General features: G+C 48.5%; 1 protein-coding gene and 1 long non-coding RNA gene across 2 annotated transcripts; one reads left to right on the forward strand and one right to left on the reverse strand.

Moving 5' to 3' along the window:
• The first annotated feature begins 4,656 nt into the window (after positions 1-4,656).
• LOC123133288 (2'-deoxymugineic-acid 2'-dioxygenase-like) lies at positions 4,657-5,976 on the forward strand. Its single transcript, XM_044552800.1, has one exon. It carries the CDS (start codon positions 4,692-4,694, stop codon positions 5,736-5,738), a length of 1,047 nt encoding a protein of 348 aa, XP_044408735.1. The 5' UTR covers positions 4,657-4,691; the 3' UTR covers positions 5,739-5,976.
• A 16,235-nt stretch (positions 5,977-22,211) lies between these two features.
• Positions 22,212-24,646, reverse strand: LOC123133289 (uncharacterized). Its single transcript, XR_006465210.1, has 3 exons — positions 24,514-24,646; positions 24,293-24,399; positions 22,212-23,047 (listed from the first exon to the last, which is right to left on the reverse strand). It is a non-coding gene; the product is annotated as an uncharacterized lncRNA (long non-coding RNA).
• Between the last annotated feature and the right edge of the window lie 944 nt (positions 24,647-25,590).

The raw sequence follows: 25,590 nt of genomic DNA on the forward strand, positions 1-25,590 counted from the left end.
AATAAAAAGATAGCAAAAATGAACTAACATGACATGATTACCTCAAATAAGAACCAAATTCGACTGACTCCATCTACAACAATAATACTTCACTGCTTCAGAAAAAGTTTTTTCAGACGTTCCTTGATGCAAAGTCATTAAAAGGGCAATATCAAGATCAACATTGTCCAAGATATCCTTCTCAATGCAGCACATAGCCAAGTCATTCAATCTATCTTGCAACATAGTTGACCTCAAATAATTTTTCAGTAGTTGCAGTTTAGAGAAATTTCTTTCAGCTGAGGCTACACTCACAGGCATTGTTAAGAGGATCCAATAGGAAACAGAGACATTTGGATAGCAACCTACAGCCATAACAAACTCAAGAATCTCAAGTTCCGACATCAAACCATCTGGCAAAGTTACCTGCAACACTTTCAACTCAGAGACAAAATTATCAAGATCAACTTCCCATAGATTGCTATCATCCAAGAGAGAGAGAGAGAGAGATAGCGTGGTTGACCAGTCATGAGAGAGAGAGAGAAGATGGTGTTTGCCTTGTCTGAAAATTGTGATGGGTTTAAAAAAAGAATCTTTTTGGAAAAACTTCCAATCTATTCATTTTCAATCATGACAGTACGACAAACACCGAAAATAATAAATATTACATCCAGATGCGTAGACCACCTGACGACGACTACAAGCACTGAAGTGAGCTGAAGATGCACTGCCATCATCGGCCCTCACATCGCTGGAGCCAGGCCAAACTTGTTGTAATAGACAGTCAGAAAGTTGTCGTGATAAGACTTAACACCACATAGGACTAACACATCAGAACAACAACCGTCACTGATGAAGAGAAGCGTTGATTGGAAGGATCCAACCTGAAGACACACAAACATAGACAAAACGAAGGGCGGATCCGATCAGATCCACCAAAGACAACCACTAACTAAATCCAGCGAGATCCACCAAAGACATACCTCCACATGCCCTTCGATTATGCTAAACACATCACCTGGATGGGCTCTAGGCAGGGAGTACCTTATTCCTTCTTCAGGGAGCCGTTGTCGTCTCGCCTCCTCGAACATAACACAAATCCTAACAAAACTCAATGAAACATCTAAAAACGGAGCCCTGTCGGCGCCAAGGGTCGGGACCAATGCGGCCCCGAGACGAGGAACATTGGCGGGCCGCCGACAGGAGGCAGGAACCCTCGTCGCATGCTCGCTTGGGAGGAGAGACGAAGGGGTAGGCCGACAAAAAATGAGGACACCAATAAGTCCCGAACATTTGGGATTTGACCACGGGAAATCGAACTTTTTTTGTGGCAATTTATATTTGTTGACCATGGTAAGTTTAGTTGGCAAGCATGGAAATCCCTCGCCAGTTTTTTTGTCAGGAAATTGTCATCCACGCGAACTAAACTTGCCATCCTCACATCAACTAAAAGTGCCTTCAAAATGTTTAATTTGCCATGGTCAAAAATCTGAAGTTCGGATTTTTATCATTTCTGAAAAATAATCATTGTTCAATACATGTATGATTTTTTCCACATGATTGCACTTATTAGCTTTGTACTCATTTACTTAATACTCCGCCATCTCTTCCATCCATTTAGTTCATTTGGATATCAGGCATATAATATACTATCATTTTCTCGCGATATGTGATGACTATTACATAGATTTCCTAAAGTTTAAAAAGGTGCCCAAAAACAGTTGTAAGTTCAGATCACAGATTTTTGAAGTAATGGCAATTTGTTAGATAAAGGGCGGACGAAAAGATAGGAAATGAAGGGGAGGGTAGTGTGAAAGATGTTGATTTGTCTTTGCATGTAAGTGGTGGTTAAGGAAACTGACCACGACTCTCAATGAGCAAAGAAGTAGAAGAGAGTACGAAAGTCCATGAATCTGAAGTCAAATGCACCCCGATGAACAGTAAAATCAAAAGAATCTAGTAAAAATGTGCATTTTTTTCTGTGTGAATGGAAACCATGCCTCACCCACTTTTTTGTTTTTTTGGAGGAGGATAACCCGGGCTTCTGCATCAGAATCAGAACGATGCATGCAGCCATATATTATTAATAAAGCAAAATCCAGCAGCCGAACGATCTCAACCAGAAGATAAAGCGAAAAACAAACCCTAAGGCCGTATACCTCGCGACGGTAACTCCCTCAGATAGCCACTAACCCTATGTTACAAGAGATATCAGAAACGAAAAATACACAACTCACAGGCTACACCTTCAAGAAGGAATCGCCGCACGTACGCCGATGATGACAGTCCACCACAAGGTTAACCTCCGGATTCTGATCCCCAAAGCCAAGCTTCAATCCACCACCTTTAGCAAAGACACGACGCAGCCGCGCGTCAACATAGCCCGATCAGAGATCATGTGTTTCCACCAGAGTGCATAAACTCGTCGTTGAAGCCGTCTGTACCATCTACCCATATCTGTCTAACGACTCCTCGAAAGCCGGATACCTCTGGAGAAGACAACGGAAGACAAAGACGCCGCATACCACCTGCCTCCCGCAACTGTCGCACAACCTTCGATCCAAGAACAACAGGCTAAACATGGCACCTCCGCCAGAGCCACCGTGCATCACCTGCCGGTAGCAGACATGATTTGACGTCTTCGTATAAGACGTCGTGCGTAGCATCTGCCGGTAGCGCATCCACAGATGCCTTCACCTGTCGGCGACATGCACTACACGACAACTCCGAAAGAGACGCATGTGTCACCTGCCGAGCCGCATCAAATCTGATCTGTTGATGAAGGGGACGTCCCATACCGCCATCAGCCTCAGAAAGGCCGTCGCCACCTCGAGATCCAGACTCCGAGTCACCCACACAACCCTGGAGTCTGCCGCCGTCGATGAAGAGGGTCAGCCGCCCCGATTCCGAGCAGTACAGGGAGCACCCACCGTCGTGCCAGCAGCTATCGTCGCCCACGCAACGTCAATAGCCGCCCCGCGATCCCGCATCCAGCGTCATCGACGCCAAAGGAAGCTCCAGCCGCCACGCGCGTCCTGTAACATCCCCGGGAGAGGGTTCCCAAGATCCGCCGCCACAAGGACCCACCACAAGGCCTCACCCACTTTTTTGAATTGGAACAATTGTTTGAGACAGGTACAAATAATTTGTGGACTCTCTCTTCTACGAGGATGTTTATGAGTCGATTTTGTAGCTACATTTCTCTCTTTCTTTTTTTGCGGGGGGTACATTTCTCTGTTTGCAGCAATAATTCTACTCGTAGCAACGTCATGGACCTGAAGTGAGCATTTTGTATATATGGTTTACTTGGACGACCGACACGGAGGAGACAGAGCAATCGTGTGCAAGTTGCGTTGCGTGGCGTTGCACCGACACCAAGATATACGCGACATGACACATCCATCCATCCGTTCCGCCCCCTCTGCAGAATTGGGCTCGAATCCGCTCCTTCTTTCAAATGCCCCATGACCCGGTCTGCCCCCTCTGCAGAATTGGCCTCGAATCCGCAACCCACCTCTTTGCTGATTCACAGCTGGTGCTTGGGTTTCTGACTGAGAGCATCTCCAACAGCCGTCTAACGCGTGGCACGTTAAAAATCAGAATACATCGCCGGGTGAGCCAGCTTTCGCGCGCGGCGGTGCGCTGGCTCCAGCGACCGCCGTAATAAAACACGCCCGAGCCGCTCCAGAAGGCGCACTATATTTCATCTTTTTTTCCCTTGGCGCATACTATGTGAACGACGATTCGATACACATTTGGTTCCGATAGTACAAATGTGAGATAGTTCGTCACATAGCCTGCTTCTACGATACAAAATAGTGCATAGATAGTTCATAGTCTTCTCCTACGATAGATAGATAAAACGAAAAACTACTACTACTCGTCATTCTCCGACTCGGACTCTGCCTCGGTGATGTCCTCCTCCGACGTCTGAGCGTAGGCGTCAACGAACCGCTTGTCGCTGGAGACCCAGGACGACGCATCTCCTAGCGCGATGTTGAATTTAGCGACCGCCTTTCCGCGTTCGCTTGTCCTCGTGATAGGCGGCTCGCTCCTCCCTCCTCTCCTCCCTCTCCGCCCTCCTCTCGGCAAAAAATTGTTCCTCGTTGATGATGTCTTGCGGGAAACGTTGGCGCCACAGCGCCATGGCTTCCTCGTCTATCTCGGCCAGGCTGAGACGGCGCTCCCACCTTCGGTTCTCGCTACGATCCTCGTCGGTGATAAGCCGCGGGGGAGGCGCCAACTCCTATGCCCGCTCCCGCGTCGCCACGTCCGTGAAGTTCATGTCCCAACGGGACCGCCGATGGCGCCACGCCGCAGCGTCGTACGTGCGGGCGCCAACCTGGGCGATGTCGAAGGTTCCAAGACCGAGGCGCACGCCGCCCGACCGAATCTCGGCGGAGTAGGTGCCGGACGAACGCACACGAACGCCGCAGTAGCCCGAAGCTCCCCGGCGACGAGGCGGCATGGTAGCGCGGTGGTGGCGTGTCGGCGGCGAGGAAAGAATGCGGTAAAGGGAGCGACGAGAGAGCTGCAGAGGGCGCTGTAATTTTATAGACGCGCCGGGCGCTGTGCGTCAAATTTAACGTGCGAGCTGCCGCCTTTTTTCACCCATGCAATAGTTTCCTGCGCGCGCTAGGAGCGATCTCAGTGGAGTGCGACGTTGCTTTCAGTTCCACTTCCAGCCCCAGGCGCATGCAGCTCATCTATTTATGGCAGCTCTGCTCATCTATTTATGGCCATGGAAATCGCAGGTGCAGCTCTGCTCAACCTGGGCTGAGTCGGAGCTAGTGACGGTTTGTGGCGATGGAGAAGCTGCTGTCCTCGGCGTGGCGTCTCACGATCACGAGACGGTCCCGGGGCGGTTCCTCCTACCGCCGGCGCCGCCCGTGTCGCTGCCCGTCATCGACCTCTCGGGCGGCCGCGACGAGGTCCGCCGGGCCGTGCTCCGCGCCGGCAAGGAGTTCGGCTTCTTCCAGGTGGTCAACCACGGGGTGCCGGAGCGGACCATGCGTGAGCTGGGGACGGCGTGCGGCGAGTTCTTCCGCCTTCCCCTGGCGGACAAGGTGGCCTTGTACTCGGAGTCGGAGGACACGGAGCGAACCAACCGGCTCTTCTCCAGCACCATGTGCGTGTCCGGCGGCCAGAGCTACTGGCGCCACTGCCTCCGCCTCGCCTGCTACCCCGTGGAGAGCACCAAGCCCGGCTGGCCCGAGAAGCCGGCCGCGCTCCAGCCCGCCCTCGAGGACTTCATCGTCCCCGCGCGCAGCGTCGGGATGGAGCTCCTCCGCCTCCTCTGCGAGGGGATCGGGCTCCCGCCGGACTACTTCGAGGGCGACCTGAGCGGCGGCGAGGTGATCCTCAACGCCAACCACTACCCGGCGTGCCCGGACCCGGGCGTCACCCTCGGCCTGCCGCCGCACTGCGACAGGAACCTCATCACCGTGCTGCTCCAGCCCGGGTACGTGTGCGGCCTCCAGGTGTCGTACGACGGCGGGTGGATCGACGTCGAGCCCATCCCGGAGGCGCTCGTCATCAACTTCGGCCATCAGCTGGAGATCGCCACCAACGGGCTGCTCCGGAGCGTGGAGCACCGGGCCGTGGCCAACGTCGCCGTGGGGAGGACGTCGGTGGCGGCCTTCATCATGCCAACCATGGACTGCGTGGTGAGGCCCGCCAAGGAGCTCCTCGGAGAGGGCAGACCGGCGAGGTACCGGAGCATCGCGTTCCGCGACTTCATGCGCAGCTACAAGCTATGAGATCCATCGAGGGGAGGAGAGGAGATGGGTACAGATGGTGATTGGGAATGACTGAATCGATATGAACGTGCTATTAGCCTGTTACTTGTTTGATTAACTACTGCTCCCTCCTTCCCATAATGTAAGACAGTGTAGTGTCAAAAAACGTCCCATATTATGGGATAGAAGAAGTGTATTTGTAAATTCGTCGCATCTCTACTCCTAATGGACGACTTGATGAATAGTCTCCGCGGTTTAATTTCGCTGGGTTTTTTTGTCATTCTCCCACCCTCGGTTTTTTTCGTCATCCTCCAACCTCCGTTAACTCGCAAATCTCCCGCGAAAAAAAACCATGCCAAAAAAAACCCTACGATCGATGCCTCGTAATCGTGGTGAAGGAGCGACGACCCCTCGATCTATTCGCGACGCCAACGCCGTTTTTGCCTCTTCCGACACCATTGATTCATTTGCCAACCGCCTGCCTAGATCATCCTCCATATTTCCTTTCTGTTCATGCGCTAATCATATCAACAACGTGCACACCGCAGCTAGATGAAATAGATCGAAATTGAGGTTCTGCTTGCTCGTCCTCCATCCTGCTGCTCCGCCACAACTTTCCCCAACTCCGGTTGCACTGCCGCCCTCCAGTGCCCCTACCGCCACTCCTATCGGCCCCTCTCCGGCGCACATTGTGCCCCTGCCCCAAACCTCCCATTGGTTGTGGTTCTCGTCACATGCAGCACCCTAGGAGGCGGCAGCTGCACCTCGCATCATTCGTTTGCCTATTTCAGCAACACAGATGATGAACAGCATACAGCAAGGTTAGCTCTAGCAAGAAGCTCCACCTCATGGTCAGGGTGGACGCAGCGATCGGGCTTTTTGGCCCGCTCGTGGCCCGAGAAGGACCGGACCGCTCGGTCCCAGCCCGCTAGCAAAATTGGCCGGTCCGGTCCAGGAAATTAGGCCCGCTCAGCACTCGGTCCGGTCCGGTCTTTGACCGGGACCGCTCGGCGGACCGAGAAAGCGCATTCACCGCCGCCGCCGTGCTTCGTCGTCGTGGCCACCGGCGTCCCCTGAGTGAACCATCATGTCCAGGAGCTTCCCCTCACCTTCCTTCCTCTCCTCCCTGTGCCCCATAGCCTGTTTTTTCCGCTCGCCGTCGCTGCCGTGCGTGCACTGAAGCCGTTCGCGAGTTCTCGACCATGCCAGTTCACCGTCCATGGTGTTCGAGCGCCGGAACAACTTCTGTGTTTGTCTCCCTCCCCTCCGGTCGTGTCTCCGGCGATCACCATCCACTCGCGATTCCATTTTTGCGCCGAGATCGCCAGCAGCCTCATGCAGCTCGGCGACCCCGACGTGTTGCGCCGCCTCGCGGGCAGCTCGGGCAGTCGCCGGAGGGGATGCAGAGCATGTGAACCACCTTCTACACGAGCGGGCTCGGCGTCGGGAACTTCCTCAACAGCCTGCTCGTGACGTTCGTCGACCGGGCCACCAGGGCGAGCGCCGGCAAGAGCTGGATCGGTGACAACCTGAACGACTCGCACCTCGACTACTACTACGTGTTCCTGCTGCTGCTCTCCGTGGTGAACATGGCGCTCTTTGTGTGTAACTAAGACCAGAACTGCAGCTAAATAGGCACTAAACAGAAGCTGGAAGGACAAGTTGGCTCGGTCCCAACGAGCCGGAAAAGCTTGACCGAGCTGGCATCACTTCGGTCCGGTCCTGAAAATACAGACCGCAGGCAAGCTCGGTCCGGTCCGGTCCGGACCGCCGGCGGCCGGTCCAAACTTGTCCAGGCTGACCTCATGGTGCACTTGGATTTGTGAGGTCCCACAACTACATGTGGGCAGTGTAAAGTACACGAATCAGCGGCAGTAGATATTTACTAGTAGTGATCTAAGCGGCCTTATATTAGTTTACATAAGAAGTACCAAACCAAACAAAGGAAAATAATGACAAATTTAACAAATAATTTACCTTTGCAATAAACGAATAGAGGTGTGTACCACAACACATCAATGATACATGGGTAAAAAGACATACACATGAGGATTAAATAACCTCAACTTAAAATACTATAAAGAAAATGCAATGCAATCCGAATGAAGGTAAAGACAAAATAGTACTTCAACAAACAATTAAACAAACAAACAAACAAACACCGCAACACAAGACTTTTTAGAACTGTGCTTGAATCCAATCTACAGTGTTCTTCTCCACCTGGAATGCCTTGGTGATAACATCATCTGAGATGGCAGGCTCCGATCCAAACACCACGTTGGCTACCGTGATCACTCCGGGGTTCTGGCTGCTCAGCGCCGCGATGGCCACCGCATGAGTATTCCCATTATTGAACTGGTAATGGACGAGGCCCTTGGGGAACACAAACACGTCTCCCTTGGCGAGAACCTTGGTGAAGTGCCTATTGTCAGGGTTCGAGGTGACGAAGCCGACGTGGAGACAACCCTCTAGCACGGTCAAGATCTCGGTGGAGCGCGGGTGGCTGTGAGGAGGGTTGAGGCCGTTTGGCGCATAGTCAATGCGGACGACAGAGATGCCCATGGTGTTAAGGCCGCCAATCTGCGCGACGTTGACGGCGGTCACCGCGGAGCCCTGCTTGTTCGCCGTGTTGCCGGACAGATGGATGCCAGAAAAGAAGAAGTCCTCGGCGACGACTTCGTTCGCAGCTTTGCAAGGCAGCCCATTGACACGCACTGCGGTGATTGGATGCATTCATCGAAGATGTGAGAGACGAGTGATCGGTTAACTACAATTCCATGAGAGTACATCAGTCAGTGTGCATTGACATTACCTTGAGACGTCTTGTCAGCGACGCAGAAGTCCTGGAGAAGGCTGGGGTCGGAGGCGGCGACGCCATGCTGTGAGCATGCAAAGGCCAAGAGAGCACCTGCAAGGAGCAGCACACGAATGGCCACCATGTCTCTTTGTTTTCACCTCACTGAAACAATTTACCAAGCAGTGTTGATACTGGCAGGAACGTGCCCTCTGTCAAGCTTTGGGAAATGGTTGCTGTGCTGCTTGAACTGTGATCTCTAAACAACAATGGAGGTTAGTATTTATAGGGAGATCCTGACATAGTGCCATGTACACTAGTGTAGAACCGGGCAATAGCACCGATTCGTAAGGCCCTTTAGTACCGGTTCCACAACCCGCACTAAAGTGTGGTCACTAAAGCCCCCCCCCCCCTTTAGTACCGGTTCAACACGAACCGGTGCTAAAGGCCAACCACGTGGCACGAGGCAGTTCCGGGGGCCGGGAGCCCTTTAGTACCGGTTGGTAACACCAACCGGTACTAAATGTTTGTGGGTTTTTATTTTATTTTTTATTTTTCAATTAAATTTGTGTTATCAATTTAATTCTTTTTCGTTTGCTGGTATTTTACGATACTACACATTGTACACGTTATGCACATATATATATAGCTATACATGTGTGTATGTGTGAATTAATTAATATGATAATTTCTAGTAGAACCAATCATGCATATATATATATATATATATATATATATATATATATATATATCATCAATGTCTCACAAATTATCATATTAATTAATTCACACATACACACATGTATAGCTATATACAATTTCTTCTACATATGCATGTTGCCTTCGGAGCCAGTGGTATTAGCCTAATTGGTGCCTTCGGAGCACGATGGAGGCGGTAGCGGGTAATAGTATTCTCCCTTCGGATTTATGACCTGGTCGAGCAAAATTCCCGTTATTTCCTCTTGAAGTGCTTCTACGCGCTCCGTTTCTAGGAGCTTCTCCCGCACCTCTGTGAACTGTTAAAAAGGAGATCAATATGCATTTGTATTAGTTGTGTGACTAGATATCGATAATGGTGTAAAAATTGTGAATAGTGTTTTGACAAGCGTACTCATTCCTGTCTTTGAGATCTGCCCCTTTCGGACGCCATCATGCGAATGTTCTCGCAAACGCAGAATGCACACAGATCAGTCCCCTGCGCCTGCTTGAGGGCCTTTACGAGAATGGAATTTGATCAGATAATAATTAATCAAGCATGATAATTAAAGAGATGGCAGCTAGCTAGCTAGCTAGTACTGCTTAATTACTTACCTTGGGTCGAAACCATTTAAGCTTTTGTTTCCATTCTCTTGGGATCACGCTGATGAACCTTGCCCAAGCCCTGCCCGCCGACAAAGAAAATGAATAAAGGGGTTATTAAATAGTTCATATCATGAAAAATGACGAACTAAATAGGCCGAGATATATAGTTAATAATGATTGAAATTACATGTTGACTATCCCAAACAAGATGTTATAATCAGTTTTTTCTTTGAGTAGTGAGTCCAGTATTTCAACTGTTCCGGCGTCAACTTTAATGATACACAAGACCCAGTGAAATCTGCATGCACACACGTTTGCATGTCTTAATTAAGCGGGCATATGTAAAGCAAAAACATTAGCTAGCTAGTAGGAAAAAACATAGAATTTGTAGTACAAGACAGTGTGACTCACTGGAAGTTGTAAAAAAATAGTATATCTTCATTGTATTTGAGGCGCTTCAAGAACTCTAGCATGTTGTCCTCTACGTCCTTTTGATAACGTGGATTTAGTTTCCATGTGTATTCATTAACGGTGTTTGGGTCAATGAACCCAATGCCAAAGCGTCCACCGTTTCTCATTTCATATATCTTCATCCTGCATATAATACCACAGAAAAGAATATAGTAAGGATAATTACAGGTAATGATTGATCAAAAGGATCAGTACAGCTAGCTTGAGACTTAAATTACAGAAAGAAATCACTTACAGACAATAGCAACTGACGATAGATTTGTCGAGTGCGTCTTGATTGTATAACTGAAACAGTTCAGAATACTCAACGGACACAGCTTTCTCATGGAAGTAATGCTCCTCCTTGACATTCACCATGAGGGACAATCGATCGGAAATCTTGGTAATGTTCATGTACCATTGATGCAATTCATACATTCTCGTTGGGAGGTTCTTGACCTTGTCTGGCTCGACCAAAGGTTGGCCCCGGACATATTTCTGTTTTATTTCATCCTCTCTAAGCACAGGCATGGGCTCGATCTCGAGGAGTTGTCCAACAGTGATTTTGAGAACTTCAGCCTGCATTATATGGTCCTCCGTTATTACCACATTGCCCACCTCAGGAACGTAAACTGTTTGCCCACAATAATATTGGGCGCGCGTACTTTCACGTGTTGTTGGCACAACAAGCGAGGGGATCGATTGCGCCACCTGTTCTTCCAGCTGGGGAATGGTTTTCCCGCATTTTTGACAGCTGCTTCTTGTTTGCTCGATCCTGAGCTCGCCTCCTTACGTAGACGTGCTCGATTTAACTTCCTGATGTGGCGCTCATAGTCTGTGTCAACAGGCTTGGGAGCTGGTGGTTGAGCCATACAAATGAAGTGGTCAATCGTTTCCTCAGACACTTTCTCCCTTGGCGGCGGTGGCGGTTTCGGTGCAAAATGGGCTTCCACCTCGGACTTCGATATGGCTGCGATTTCCTCCTCGGACCTGTCATAAGACCTCTGCGGAAGATGCGTGAGGCTTGGACCATATTTATATCGCTTGCCTCCGCCTGTACTTCCTGTACTACCTCGAATCGTACCGCTACGCACCATAGCTGCGGGGTGTCTCTTCTGCGATTGCTGAGGCGGCGGAGACGCCGGCTGACGGGCTGAGTTGGACGAGGAGGAGTGGCCGCCTGAAGCTGTGCCGGACTTGGAGGAGGAGTGGCCTGAGGTTGTGCCGGACTTGGAGGAGGAGTGGACGTCTGACGCTGTGGCGGACTTGGAGGAGGAGGAGTGGCCTGACACTTTGCCGGACTTGGAGGAGGAGTGGCCTGACACTTTGCCGGACTTGGTGGACTTGCAGGAGCGGGAGACTGCTGACTCGGTGGCGGACTTCGACGAGGAGTCGGATGACGCGGGGTCGGTGGCCTTCGAAAGATGATGCAATCCTTTTTCCATAGGATGATACGATGGTTGGCGTCTCCGAGAAAGCGCTCGTCCTCACCTCCAGAAATGTCAAGCTCTAGCCCCGAATATGGCTGCACCACCTCGTCAACCATGACACAAGCATAGCCCTCTGGAATCGGGATGCAATGGTAGGTTGCTTTGGGGGTAACTGGAAAAGCAACGCTGTCCGCCACCTTCATGGATATGTTCTTCATTTTGACGTGTAGCTCGCAGCTAGTGTTCTCCGTGATGTCATCCACGGGGTATCTACCCAGCATTGCATCATCCGGGGCGGAACCCACGCTGCTTCTCTGCATGGATGGGACGGTGCTATCCAATGCTGGATCATCCGCTAGCTGCTGCAGCTGCTGAGACCCCCTTTGCTGGCTAAGTGAGTCGATCTGCTCCTACTGCCGCTGGAATTTGACTGCCAATTCCACTTGACTTGCTTCTAGGCCTTGAAGGCGTTCATAGTCCCGCTTCCTCTACTCCTCCTCCATCTTCCTCTTTTTATCCTCCGCAATCTTCTTTCTCGCACGGGTTCTGTAGTCGGTGTTCCAGTCTGAAAACCCCTCATACCACGGAATAGCGCCCTTGCCTCATGTTCTTCCCGGTGTTCAGGATTTCCCAGGGCACGCGTAAGCTCGTCGTTCTCTCTGTTGGGCTGGAACACCCCCGATCGTGCCTCTTCTATTGCAACAAGTATCGCATCGTCGGCTCCGTTCAGACATGCCTTCATCGAAACTTTGCCTGTCTTCGGGTCCAACTCCCCCCCATGCGCATAGAACCAAGTCCTGCACCTGGGGGCCAGCTCTTAGTATCCGGAGTGACACCTCCATTCTCCATCTCTTTCTCAGACTTATCCCACTTAGGCATTGCCACCGCATAGCCACCTGGCCCCAGCTTATGGAACTTATCCTTTTTTTCGGCATTCTTCTTATTTATTCTCGACCGTTCCTTAGCTAATTCCGAATCCTTGAATTTCACGAAATCGTCCCAATGAGCACGTTGGTTCTCTAGTGTTCCCTCGAATACTGGAGTCTTCCTTCCTCCCTTGACGTACTTGTCCCATTCACGATTCTTGTGGTTCTTGAATGCAACCGCCATCTTCCTAAGAGCAGCGTCCTTGACTTTCTGCACATCTGCTTCTGTGAAATGATCTGGTAGGGTGAAATGTTCCATGAGAGTATCACAAAGCAGATCTTTTTGATTCTTGTCGACAAAAGTAACATCTGGACGTGGAGCAGCGTCCTCTTTGCCTTTTTGTCCTTTTTCTTTTGCTGGCTCTCTCCATTCTTGAAGGGAGATCGGGAGTTGGTCCTTCACAAGAACTCCGCACTGACGAATGAACTTGTCTGCAATCTTCTTAGGCGCTAATGGTTCGCCATTAGGTCTGACTGCCTCGATATTGTACTTTACGCCCTCCTTCAACTTTTTGTTCGGGCCTCGTTTCGTCCTTTTGCCTGAAGATTTGCTCGATCCGGATGGCTGAAAGAACAAAGATCGATTCGTTAATATATCTTCAAGTTATTTAAAACATGTGATGATCACCAGAAACCTGCTTATATAAATATATATACCTCGCCGGTGTTTGTTGTTTCAGGATCAACATGTTCTTCGTCATCGTCATAATCGTAGTTCATGACTTCATTAATTCGGTCGTCGCGATCGAATATCATATCACCCTCTCCGGTGTTGTTTAGAAATTCGGAGCCGTCATAATCTTCTTCATTCTGATTATCATCTGGCCCGCGTATCATATCGAACATGGTCTGTTCTCCCTCTCTGTCGATATTGTCTGCCATAGCTTTTATTTAACTAATTCAAAAGAAATATAAAACAATTTAGTATTCATATTACATCGTCTCGAATAATAGATATAATCTCGAATACTTCGTCTAGAATAATAGATACAATCTTGAATACATCGTCTCGAATAATATATAATATTGAATAGTACATCACTGGCTAGCTAATTAAAGATCGAATACTACAGAAGAATCTTGGACACTCGCGGTTCCTGCGTCGCGGGCGGTGGACACCCAAAGAGAAGGAACCCTCACAGGATCATAGCTGAAGTGAGATCCCTGAAGATACTGCCAGGTATTGGAGAACCTGCCGCCCTCTAACGCAACCATGTAGCGATGGACGTGCTCGTCCTCCTCCCTGACACGGCGGCGTACCTCCTCCGGCGGGGCCGGGTCCCTCCGCACCGAAACTGGCCCACGCGAATGCCACCAAACAAGATCAGGGTCGACGACGAGACCCGGGGCCGGGTTCCTCATCAAGCGGCGCGCCCCTCCAGGCAGCACCTCCCAGTGCCAGCCCGGCGGAGCCCAGTCCCGGACATGGGCCGGCTGGACGTCGTCGCAGACGGGTCGACGGCGAGGATGCGGCCCGGGCATCATCGAGAACAAATACTAGCTATATGCCCGCAAAAAATAATATTTTTTTAATGATTGGATTTTGATAACTAAAATTTCTAACATTTCTACTATTTCAAAAATCTATATACTATTTCATACTAATTAAGCATCTAACACTAAAAACAGAAAAACAATTTCTATACATCCATTAAAAACAGAAAAACAACATTATATAAAAAATTCCATACTAATTAAACACTAATTATATCCATCTAACATGCATTCATACATATATACTAGTGAAAAAACAATAATCTAAAAAATCTAAACTAATTAAACATACAAAATACATATATACTAATATATACATGCATTCATACATATATACGTGTATGTGTGTGTGTGTTCATCATGCTTGTGTGTGTGTGTATGGGCTCGGGGAGGGGCGGCGCCCATGGTGGCCGTCGGGGGCGAGGGAGAGGGGTTAGAGGGGGAGAGCTCCCAGAGCGGCGACGGCGACGGCAAGGCGACGGCCGGGGGCAGCGACGGGCCGGGCGTGACGCGCGGGGGCTGCGACGCAGGGATGGCGCGACGGCGACGGGCCCGGGGCGGCGACGGAGACGAGGGCGGCGACGGGGATGGGGGCGGCGACGGCGACGGGGACGGGGGCGGCGACGGCGACGGGGGCGGCGACGGGACGGGGGCAGCGACGGCGACGGGGTCGGTGACGGCGTCGATCGATCAAGGCGGGCAGTTCAATGGAGAAACAGAGAAAGAAACAGAGGGAGAATGAAATTTTTCGAAGTGTTGTATATATAGAAGGCACCTTTAGTACCGGTTGGAGCCACCAACCGATACTAAAGGTCTGTTTTGGCCAGCCCAAGCAGCGGGAAGCGACCCCCTTTAGTACCGGGTGGTGGCACAAACTGGTACTAAAGGCCCCCCTTTAGTACCGGTTTGTGCCACCACCCGGTACTAAAGGGGGTGCGCTGGCGCAAGTGCTGTGCGGCAAGTTTAGTCCCACCTCGCTAGCCAAGGGGCGACCGCACTGGTTTATAAACCCCCGTGCGATCGCTCTCTCGAGCTCCTCTCCAAAGCAGGCCTACTGGGCCTACGTGTTCTTTGCTGCCCTGTGGGCCCACTTGGCCTTTGCGGGCCTGCATCCTGGCCCAACAACAGGTTGGGTTTCTAGTCGTATGCAGGCCGCTCTGGCCTAGTAGGCGGGCTTTTTTTTTGCTTTATTTATTTTTGTGTTGTTTTTTTGTGTATTTAGAGTTTCTTTGTGAATATTTTTGCTTTAGGTACAAAAAATTACAAACTTTCTGTTAGTGCCCGTAGTTTTCAAATTTGAATAGTTTAAATTTTGAATTATTTGAAATTAGTGTGAATCACTAGTTTGTGAATAATTTAACTTTAAAAATTAGTAAAGGCACGAAAGAATTTGTTTGCACATAAAATTTCTTCGCGTTTCAAATGCCAAAACACATAACTACCCTAACTATTACAGAGATTCCCCTCTGGGTGTGAAACACAGAAGAAAGTGATGATAGTGAAGCCGATCACATCCCAGATCTTTGGGTGTGAAACTTTTTCTTCGCGTGTGTCCCTTTGCGCCGTAACCATGGAAAATCTTCATCATTTAACAGGATGCTCAGGTCAATATTCACTGTGAATGGAGAAATTTCATCAAACTTTTCATAATCTTCTGACTTGTCTGTCTTGTCATCCACTCCCACGATGTTTCTTTTCCCAGAAAGAACTATGTGCCGCTTTGGCTCATCGTACGATGCATTCGCTTCCTTATCTTTTCTTTTTCTTGGCTTGGTAGACATGTCCTTCACATGGAAAACCTGTGCCACATCATTGGCTAGGACGAATGGTTCGTCTGCATACGCAAGATTGTTGAGATCCACTGTTGTCATTCCGTACTGCGGGTCTTCCGTTACCCCGCCTCGTGTCATATTGACCCATTTGCACCGAAACAAAGGGACCTTTAAACCACGTCGATAGTCAAGTTCCCATATGTCTTGTATATAACCATAATATGTTTCCTTTCCCGTCTTGGTTTCTGCATCAAAACGGACACCACTGTTTTGGTTGGTGCTCTTCTTATCTTGGGCGATCGTGTAAAATGTATTACCATTTATCTCGTACCCTTTGAAAGTCATTATATTCGAAGATGGTAACTGGGACAGCAAGTACAGGTCATCTTCAATAGAGGTGTCATGCATGGTACGTGTCTGCAACCAGCTGGCGAAACTCCTGGTTTGTTCATGTGTAATCCAGTCATCAGACCGCTCCGGGTGTTTGGAGCGTAGCAAATTCTTGTGTTCATCCATATACGGAGCCACCAAGGCGGAATTCTGTAGAACTGTGTAGTGTGCTTCAGTGAGAGAATGTCCGTCCATACATATTATTTGTTCCTCTCCTAGCGTGCCTTTTCCATCCAGTCTGCCCTTATGCCGCGATTCAGGAACACCAATCGGCTTAAGGTCAGGAATAAAGTCAATACAAAACTCAATGACCTCCTCATTTTGATGGCCCTTGGAGATGCTTCCTTCTGGCCTAGCACGGTTATGAACATATTTCTTTAAGACTCCCATGAACCTCTCAAAGGGGAACACATTATGTAGAAATACAGGACCCAAAATGTTAATCTCTTCGCATAGATGAACTAGGATGTGCGTCATGATGTTGAAGAAGGATGGTGGGAACACCAACTCAAAACTGACAAGACATTGCACCAAATCATTCTGTAACCTTGGTATGATTTCTGGATCGATTACCTTCTGAGAGATTGCATTGAGAAATGCACATAGCTTCACAATGGCTAATCGAACGTTTTCCGGTAGAAGCCCCCTCAATGCAACCGGAAGCAGTTGTGTCATAATCACGTGGCAGTCATGAGACTTTAGGTTCTGAAACTTTTTCTCTGCCATATTTATTATTCCCTTTATATTCGACGAGAAGCCAGACGGTACCTTAATACTGAGCAGGCATTCAAAGAAGATTTCCTTCTCTTTTTTGGTAAGAGCGTAGCTTGCATGACCCTGATATATGCCGTCTTCTCCGTGCATACATTGCTGGTCCTCCCGTGCCTCAGGTGTATCTTTTGTCTTCCCATACACGCCCAAGAAGCCAAGCAGGGTCACGCAAAGATTCTTCGTCACGTGCATCACGTCGATTGCGGAGTGGACCTCTAGGTCTTTCCAATATGGCAGGTCCCAAAATATAGATTTCTTCTTCCACATGGGTGCGCGTCCGTCAGCGTCCTTTGGAACAGGTTGTCTGCCAGGACCCTTTCCAAATATCACCTTCAAATCCTTGACCATATCATGTACATCAGCACCAGTACGGTGGCGAGGCTTCGTCCGGTGATCCGCCTCACCTTTGAAATGCTTGCCTTTCTTTCTTACGGGATGCCTTCTCGGAAGAAATCGACGATGTCCCAGGTACACATTCTTCATACAACTATTCAAATATATACTGTCGGTATCATCCAAACAGTGCGTGCATCCGCGGTATCCCTTGTTTGTCTGTCTTGAAAGGTTGCTGAGAGCAGGCCAATCATTGATGGTCACGAACAGCAACGCCTTTAGGTCAAATTCTTCCCCCATGTGCTCATCCCACGCACGTACACCTGTTCCATTCCACAGTTGTAAGAGTTCTTCAACTAATGGCCTTAGGTACACATCAATGTCGTTGTCGGGTTGCTTAGGGCCTTGGATGAGCACTGGCATCATAATGAACTTCCGCTTCATGTACAACCAAGGAGGAAGGTTATACAAACATAGAGTCACAGGCCAGGTGCTATGGTTGCTGCTCTGCTCCCCAAAAGGATTAATGCCATCTGCGCTTAGACCAAACCATACGCTCCTTGCGTCATCTGCAAACTCCTTCCCGTACTTTCTTTCGATTTTTCTCCACTGCGACCCGTCAGCTGGTACTCTCAACTTTCCGTCTTTCTTACGGTCTTCTCTGTGCCATCGCATCGCCTTGGCATGCTCTTTGTTTTGGAACAAACGTTTCAACCGTGGTATTATAGGAGAATACCACATCACCTTGGCAGGAATCTTCTTCCTGGGGCGCTCGCCCTCGACATCACCATGCTCATCGCGGCTGATCTTATAGCGCAATGCACCACATACCGGGCAAGCGTTCAAATCCTCGTACTCACCGCGGTAGAGGATGCAATCATTAGGGCATGCATGTATCTTCTGCACCTCTAACCCTAGAGGGAAGACAGCCTTCTTTGCTTCGTACGTACTCTCGGGCAATTCGTTGTCCTTTGGAAGCATATCCTTTATCATTACCAGCAACTTTCCAAATCCCTTGTCAGATATACCATTCTCTGCCTTCCATTGCAGCAATTCCAGTGTGGTGCCCAGCTTTTTCTTGTCACCTATGCAATTCGGGTACACAAATTTTTTGTGATCCTCTAACATGCGCTGCAACTTCTTCTTCTCCAAATCACTTGCGCAGTTTCTCTTTGCATCGGCAATGGTCCGACCTAGATCATCAACGGGCTCATCTGATGCCTCTTCTTCAGCTTCTTCCCGCATTGCCGGCCCAGTTTCTTCCCGCATTACCGGCTCAGCTTCTTCCCCCATTGTTGTATTATCGTATTCAGGGGACCCATGGCCAGGATAGCTGTCGTCGTCCTCTTCTTCTTCATTGTCTTCCATCATAACCCCTCTTTCTCCGTGCTTGGTCCAAACATTATAGTGGGGCATGAAACCGGACTCAAACAGGTGGACGTGAATGGTTCTTGACGTAGAGTAATTGCGACCATTCTTACAGCCAGCACATGGACAAGGCATAAAACCATCCGCCCGCTTGTTTGCCTCAGCCGCAAGCAGAAAAGTATGCACGCCCTCAACGAACTGGGGAGAGCATCGGTCATCGTACATCCATTGCCGGCTCATCTTCATTACACAACACCGAAGAGACCAAATTAATACAAGTTCATACATAAAGTTCATACAACACTTAAATGCAACAAACAAATAACTCTCTAGCTAAAGCATTTAAATGCAACAACAAATGCGATCAAGATTGCAACTAAGGTAACAATTGATCCAACAGCATAATGATACAAAGCTTCACTATCGATGGCATATTTTCTAATCTTTCTAATCTTCAAGCGCATTTTCTGCATCTTGATCTTGTGATCATCGACGACATCGGCAACATGCAACTCCAATTCCATCTTCTCCCCCTCAATTCTTTTCAATTTTTCTTTCAAGTAGTCGTTTTCTCTTTCAACTAAATTTAACCTCTCGACAATAGGGTCGGTTGGAATTTCCGGTTCACATACCTCCTAGATAAAAATATCTATGTCAACTTGATGGGCATAATTTGTCATAAACACGAAATGCAACAAATAGTTTTAAAAGAGAATATACCACATCCGAATCATAACATGGACGAGGGCCGACGGGGACGGATATCAAAACCATGGCACTATGTATAACAAACAACGTACGGGTAAGATAATTATTATACGAGTAACTCTATATCCAAATCACACAAACATCAATTTTTTATATAAAATTTCATGAACAAGAGGCTCACCACAAGGTGTTGCCGGCGACGGGACGGTGCGGGCGATCGACGGTGGTTACGACAGAGATTTAGAAGGCACTAAGTAAACCACACCTACATATGCAAACTAAGTGTTATTTTGACCTCAAATTGCATATAAATCAAATAGTAGCACATATATATATTTCCTCCCAAATTACTAAACTCACAAATTAATAACTATATAAAGCATTGCAAGAGCTAATCTAGCAATGAGAGATGAAAGGACAAAGTTGCTAACCTTTGTGATCACTTGAATGGATGGGGGCCTTCAAATCTTGACAAATTTTGGGCAAAATGTGTGATGAGCTCGAGGGGAGAAGAGGAAGAACAGAGAGCAGAGGAGAGGGAAAAGGGGGAAGAACAGAGCGAGCTGGACGAAGGGTTTATATGCAGGAGGACCTATAGTACCGGTTCGTGGCACGAACCGGTACTAAAGGTGCTGGAGGGGGCCCAGACTGACAACATCCTGCCACCACCCTCATTAGTACCGGTTCGTGGCACGAACCGGTGCTAAAGGTTAGCCACGAACCGGTACTAATGAGAGCGGCCCGGCTAGCCGTTGGAACCGGCACTAATGTATACATTTGTGCCGGCTCTAATACAAACCGGCACTAATGTGCTTCACGTTTGACCCTTTTTCTACTAGTGGTATATTTTTTTTCGAGAAGGGGCGCTTTATTACTTAAAAGGTTTAAGCATTACACCCGTATAACTATGATGAACACAGCCAAACAAGTTATACATAGTGCCATGTATATGCATACATGGGTTGGGTAGGAACAAGTCTTGTGATGTGGGCAGCCTGCAGAGCGTGTGCTTAGATCTGGACAGCCTGCTACGCATATGTATATATGTATGTATGTTGGACGGCAGGATCAAATTAATATCTATGCTTGAACAAGTCGCTTGTGCATATCCACAACGACCAAGAATCCAAGGAGGCTAATACAGAACGATAACCTCCTTGACCATGGACCCCCTCAGGATGGCCCTGCGTCGGGCGCTGATTCGGTTTACACGAAGCAGAAGGACACATCTTACATGACAGATTGTAAAATTTATGATTATCTTCTTCGAGACACCCGCATCTATTGGTGTCCGTTCATGTACTTCTGCTTGTACTATAAACCGAATTCGATGCCAATAGATACAAAGCAGAAGAACGCATCTTCATGACAGATTATAAACCGAATTTAACAGCATCTGCATGCCTTTCGGTCCACAATACTGTGATTGTAGAGCAATACATGTAATAGTATCTACATGCATTTCGGTCTGGAATGGTCCGTCAGGTTACAGAGAAGCATCAAGATGAACACACAACACCAGATTAGAATTAACCCAGCCTTATGTACAACGGTACAAGTGAAGACGCAGGTTGATATGTAAACTATAAATTGCAGACTAGCTCTACTTATCAGTTCTCAGTACTCCCTAAAGGGCAACCTGGTGCATGTAGCTCCCGCTTGCGCAGGGTCCAGGGAAGGGTCCGACTACTTTAGGTCTATAGTACGCAGCCTTTCCCTACATTTCTATAAGAGGCTGTTTCCAGGACTTGAACCCATGACCTCATGGTCACAAGGCAGCAGCTTTACCACTGCGCCAAGGCTCCCCTTCCGTAAAGTTCTCAGTACTCCCTCCGTCCGTAAATACTTGTCGCCATTTCTAGGACAAGTATTTACGGACGGAGGGAGTACTAGATAGAGGGGTCCATCAGTGAGCTGTGATGTTCTTAGTACAAGAAGCAACCAACCCTAGAGCAGTTCCTCGACTGAGAACAGAAGCCAGCAACACGATTGGGCTCCAGGCCAATAATTCTCACCAGACGGAACATAGGCAAGATCCAAAGAGCAAGTTTGACCAAGCCTTCACCCTTCAGTAAACACCACAAACTATCATCCATCATGATCTTACAGTAAACACACCATAGCGACAGCATGTACAGAAGAGCGCAAGTTACCATATCGAAGCCATAGCGTCAACCAGGAAAGTAATGGCTATCAACAGGATGGATGAGACATACTACTTGGTTGCACAGTACACTCACTGAAGCAGCATTTACAAAAAAAAACATTTTAATGTGTTCTAATAGCAACATCGCAATGACACAAAATCATCGTGCGGTGCCGATGGGTACAAACAACGGTCGAGTCCAAGTTAATGTGGAGGAAAACAGGTACAATAACACCTATATATACCTTTGATTTTTCGTGGACGGCATACAGTTGACAGAACCCTTTGTCAGATATCTCTATTTTCTGATGGGGAGATATGATGCTCTTTTCGTGATATATTTCGTGTGTCCTACACAGACTTTCCTCTATCTTTTTTCATCTTTTCTACTTCTTGGTAGGGGGTATGACAGCATTTCAGCCTGCAAAGACGAAAGTAGAACTTGGATCAGAACTTGAAATGAGAAGAGACCAGACATAAAACTGGAAACACTTCTTAGGTAACTGAATTGGCACAAGGGGCAATTGCCTAGCAGGTTTAAAAACAAGTATTTGGTGCTGCAGCAAAGAGTTTTCAGAACAAACTTGCCTGGCTTCTGACATGATCGATTTCGAAGAACTACGTCTTCTGCATGGCTGCCTCAGGATCCCAGCTCCTGGAACACAAATCAGTACTGCCGCAGCCACTCAGTACCAGGCTCAGCCTTCCAGTTGTGCACCCTGAGGACACCGATGACACCATTCTAGTGGAATGGCTCTCTGAGCGTCCACTCCAGGTGCTCGAGAGTGTAGCCAGATAAGAGTGCAGCCACCCACGAGAGCCACCAACAGCCTCTGTGTCATCCTTGTCAGAGTCGTTGACTCTCCAGCTCCCCGTGGTACGCCGTGAGGACACCGGTAGTACAACTGCAGTGGCATGACTGCTGGAGCATCCCCTCCAGCTGCCTGAGAGTCTGTCCACTGAAGAGCGCAGCCACCCACGAGAGCCCCCCACAGCCTCTGCCACCTCCTCTCCAGGCGGAGCTGGCACAACCATTGTCTGTGCCTCGACGTCATAGCGATCTGAGCTGTGGGTCTTGTCAGGGTCAGGGCAGGGAATGGTGATGGAAGCATCGCAGAAGGTGTGTGTCCACGAATCCATGGGATAATGCACAGCTCATGGAATTTATGCAAGCATGCTGGAAGGGCCAGGATCGTATCGGTAGGCGTAAAGTCTTGGGCACAGACGCAGCAGAACATCCCCTGCTGCAACAGCACGGGGGGTTGCGAGAGCAACCCCAAGATCACCAGCTCCACCTCTGGTAGAGAGGGCGCAGATGGCACATGGCGCGGATAGCGATGATGGCGATGCTGGCACCTATGGATGATGACGGTGCAGCTGAGGGTGACGAGCTCGGCACAGAGGGATATCCCATAAGAAGAGGTGGTGGCGGTCCTGGAAACATATCTGGAGAAACACAATAACTGAAATCAGATTCCTCTACTAGGTCAACCAAACAAATTGATGACAAAAAGATGAGCATGTTAACAAGGAAAATAGTAGACAACCTTACAAAATCAACTGAGACTGTAACTGCTGAAAAGAAAGTCAATGATCTAATTACCTCTTCGTCCAAAAAGCAGAAACCTGGTAAAGTTTCCCTCCCCCTTCTACAACTGTTTTGTGTTATGATGCAACTTCACTTGTAGTATTAAGTTATCACATACTCCCTCCGTTCCAAATTACTCGTCGTGGTTTTAGTTAAAATTTGAACTAAAACCACGACGAGTAATTTGGAACGGAGGGAGTAGTTGATGAGAATTGAGAAGTTGGATAGAGAGGCAAAGATAAATACTCTATATTTATTGTCAGACATCCAACCTGTATATTGCCATTTGTCAGTTTTCTTGTAGTCCAAACAATTTTTATTTATGCACGAGTACCTTTTCACACACCATCTCACTTTTGGCAAATTATTTTCCATGATTATTCCTTCAGTTGACTGTAAGTATTTGGTCTGGGACAATGTAATATTATGAACTTTCAGGAAGTTGGCTACCTGGCGTCTACTTCTAGAGATGTCTTATTTCTGTACTAACATTGCTCTAATTTTTAACTCTGCAGCCGGATGCAGTTTGAAGAAGAACCAAGTTCTCAGCGGTGTAGGAAAGTTGGAATCTCTATCTGATTCTACCGATACTGAAAGTGAAGCTGCTGCTGTGCCAAATAGCAGTATGCCTGAATCCTGATCACAAGGTACAGTTCATTGCACATGCATGTAGTGAATAATAAGGGCTGAATGTTCCTTTTGTAAGACATCTTGACACTCTTACGCAGTTCCTATGCAATCAACATGTGGAGATACAACGCGTAAAGCCTTTCTCCCCAAGTGCTTGCCATACATCTCGCAGTGCAGCCCCCCAATCAATCTGAAGTCGATAATTCAGCTAGCAACCTGTGAATCCCCCACTTCCCCGCACAGCTCGACATTTCTCAGCGCGAAATGCACAAAAGCACAGACGCAGACAGGATACACTTTGGTTGCCGTGACAAATTGAGCTCGAAAATTCGATCACCCGCACCATTCTAGACTGGATCGAGCCATCAATCCAGAGCACCGGTAAGGGGAATCGGATCGGCGAATCCTACCAAATGGATCAGGCGAAAAATCCTAAGCCTCAAGGGGAGGGGAAGGCATGTAGGTGGTATTACCTCCTGATGCATCGGTGGTTGAAGGGACGTCGAGACGAGGCCGGCGGGCGCCCGGCGGTGGCGGCGCTGCGGCTTGAGGTCGGGGACGCCTTCGCGTGGACCTGGAGCTGGCGGAGGAGGAGGAGGGACGAGCTAGGGTTAGGTTCCGCGGCGGCGAGGGTTCACGCGTGCGCACGTGCGGGGCGGAGGAATGCGGGAGAGCGCGGGTGAGCGAGCCTTACCTCAGGGGGCGCGACGGTGACGGGAGGAGAGGCTGGCGGAGCGGGTCGCCGGTGCGGGAGCTCTCGCCGGCGGGAGGGATCGCACGTGCGGCGGCGGTGGGGAAGGAAGGTTTTGGTGGGGGATTGGCGCCTGAGCTGAGCGGGAGGAGACGGCGATTAGAAAGAACAGTAAAAAAAACAGTCCTGTGGCCCACGGGTCAGCGTAACAGGATCTTTTTTTCCCTGGTGGTCTTCTGATTTTTTCATATGACGGTACAAAGGACACCAAGAGTAAAATAAATTACATCCGTCACCGTAGACCACCTAATCACAACTACAAACACGGAAGCGAGGCAAAATCACACCGCCGCCATCTCCCCTTTCTCGTCGGAGTGGGGCAAATCTTATTGTAATAGATAGTTGGGAAGTCATCATGTAAGGCCTCGAGTGACAAACGCATCAGAACAACAACCTTTGCCAATGAAAAAAAGGCATTAATTGAAAGGGCCCAACCTATAGACACGTGAACTGGATTCAAACAGATCCACCGAAAAGAAACCCCGACTGAATCCTGCGAGACCCGCTAAAGCAACACCTCCATGCCCTCTGATGATGTTAGTTGCGGGTGGGTGAATCTTATTCCATCTTTCAGGGAGTAGCCGCCGCCTCATCCTTTTGAGCAAAACACAAACCCTAAACAAGCTAAAAAAACACACCAAAGGGGGGAATGTATCTGGTACCGGCGCCCGTAGAGCGTTTTAAAATGTTCAAAAAATTTGAAAAAATATATTTAGCACATTCATGTATGTTGTCGCAAAATTTTAAATTAAAAAACTAAAACATTACTTGAGCTACAAAATAACAATTTCAACACTAGATAGTACATAACATAAGGGCTTTGGATTTGGTCCGTTATGACATTGATGTCAAAAATTCATTTTTGTATCTCATAGAATATTTTGAATTCTGATATGGAATTTTGTGACAACATACATTGATGTTGTCTTAATGTGCTAAATTGTTTTTAGATTTTTTAAAACATTTTACAATGCAATACGGCATACGGTGCACCAAATACATTCACTTAAAAAAGAGCAG

This window comes from Triticum aestivum, chromosome 6B (assembly GCF_018294505.1).
Source record: "Triticum aestivum cultivar Chinese Spring chromosome 6B, IWGSC CS RefSeq v2.1, whole genome shotgun sequence".
In the NCBI taxonomy this organism is placed as follows: domain Eukaryota; kingdom Viridiplantae; phylum Streptophyta; class Magnoliopsida; order Poales; family Poaceae; genus Triticum; species Triticum aestivum.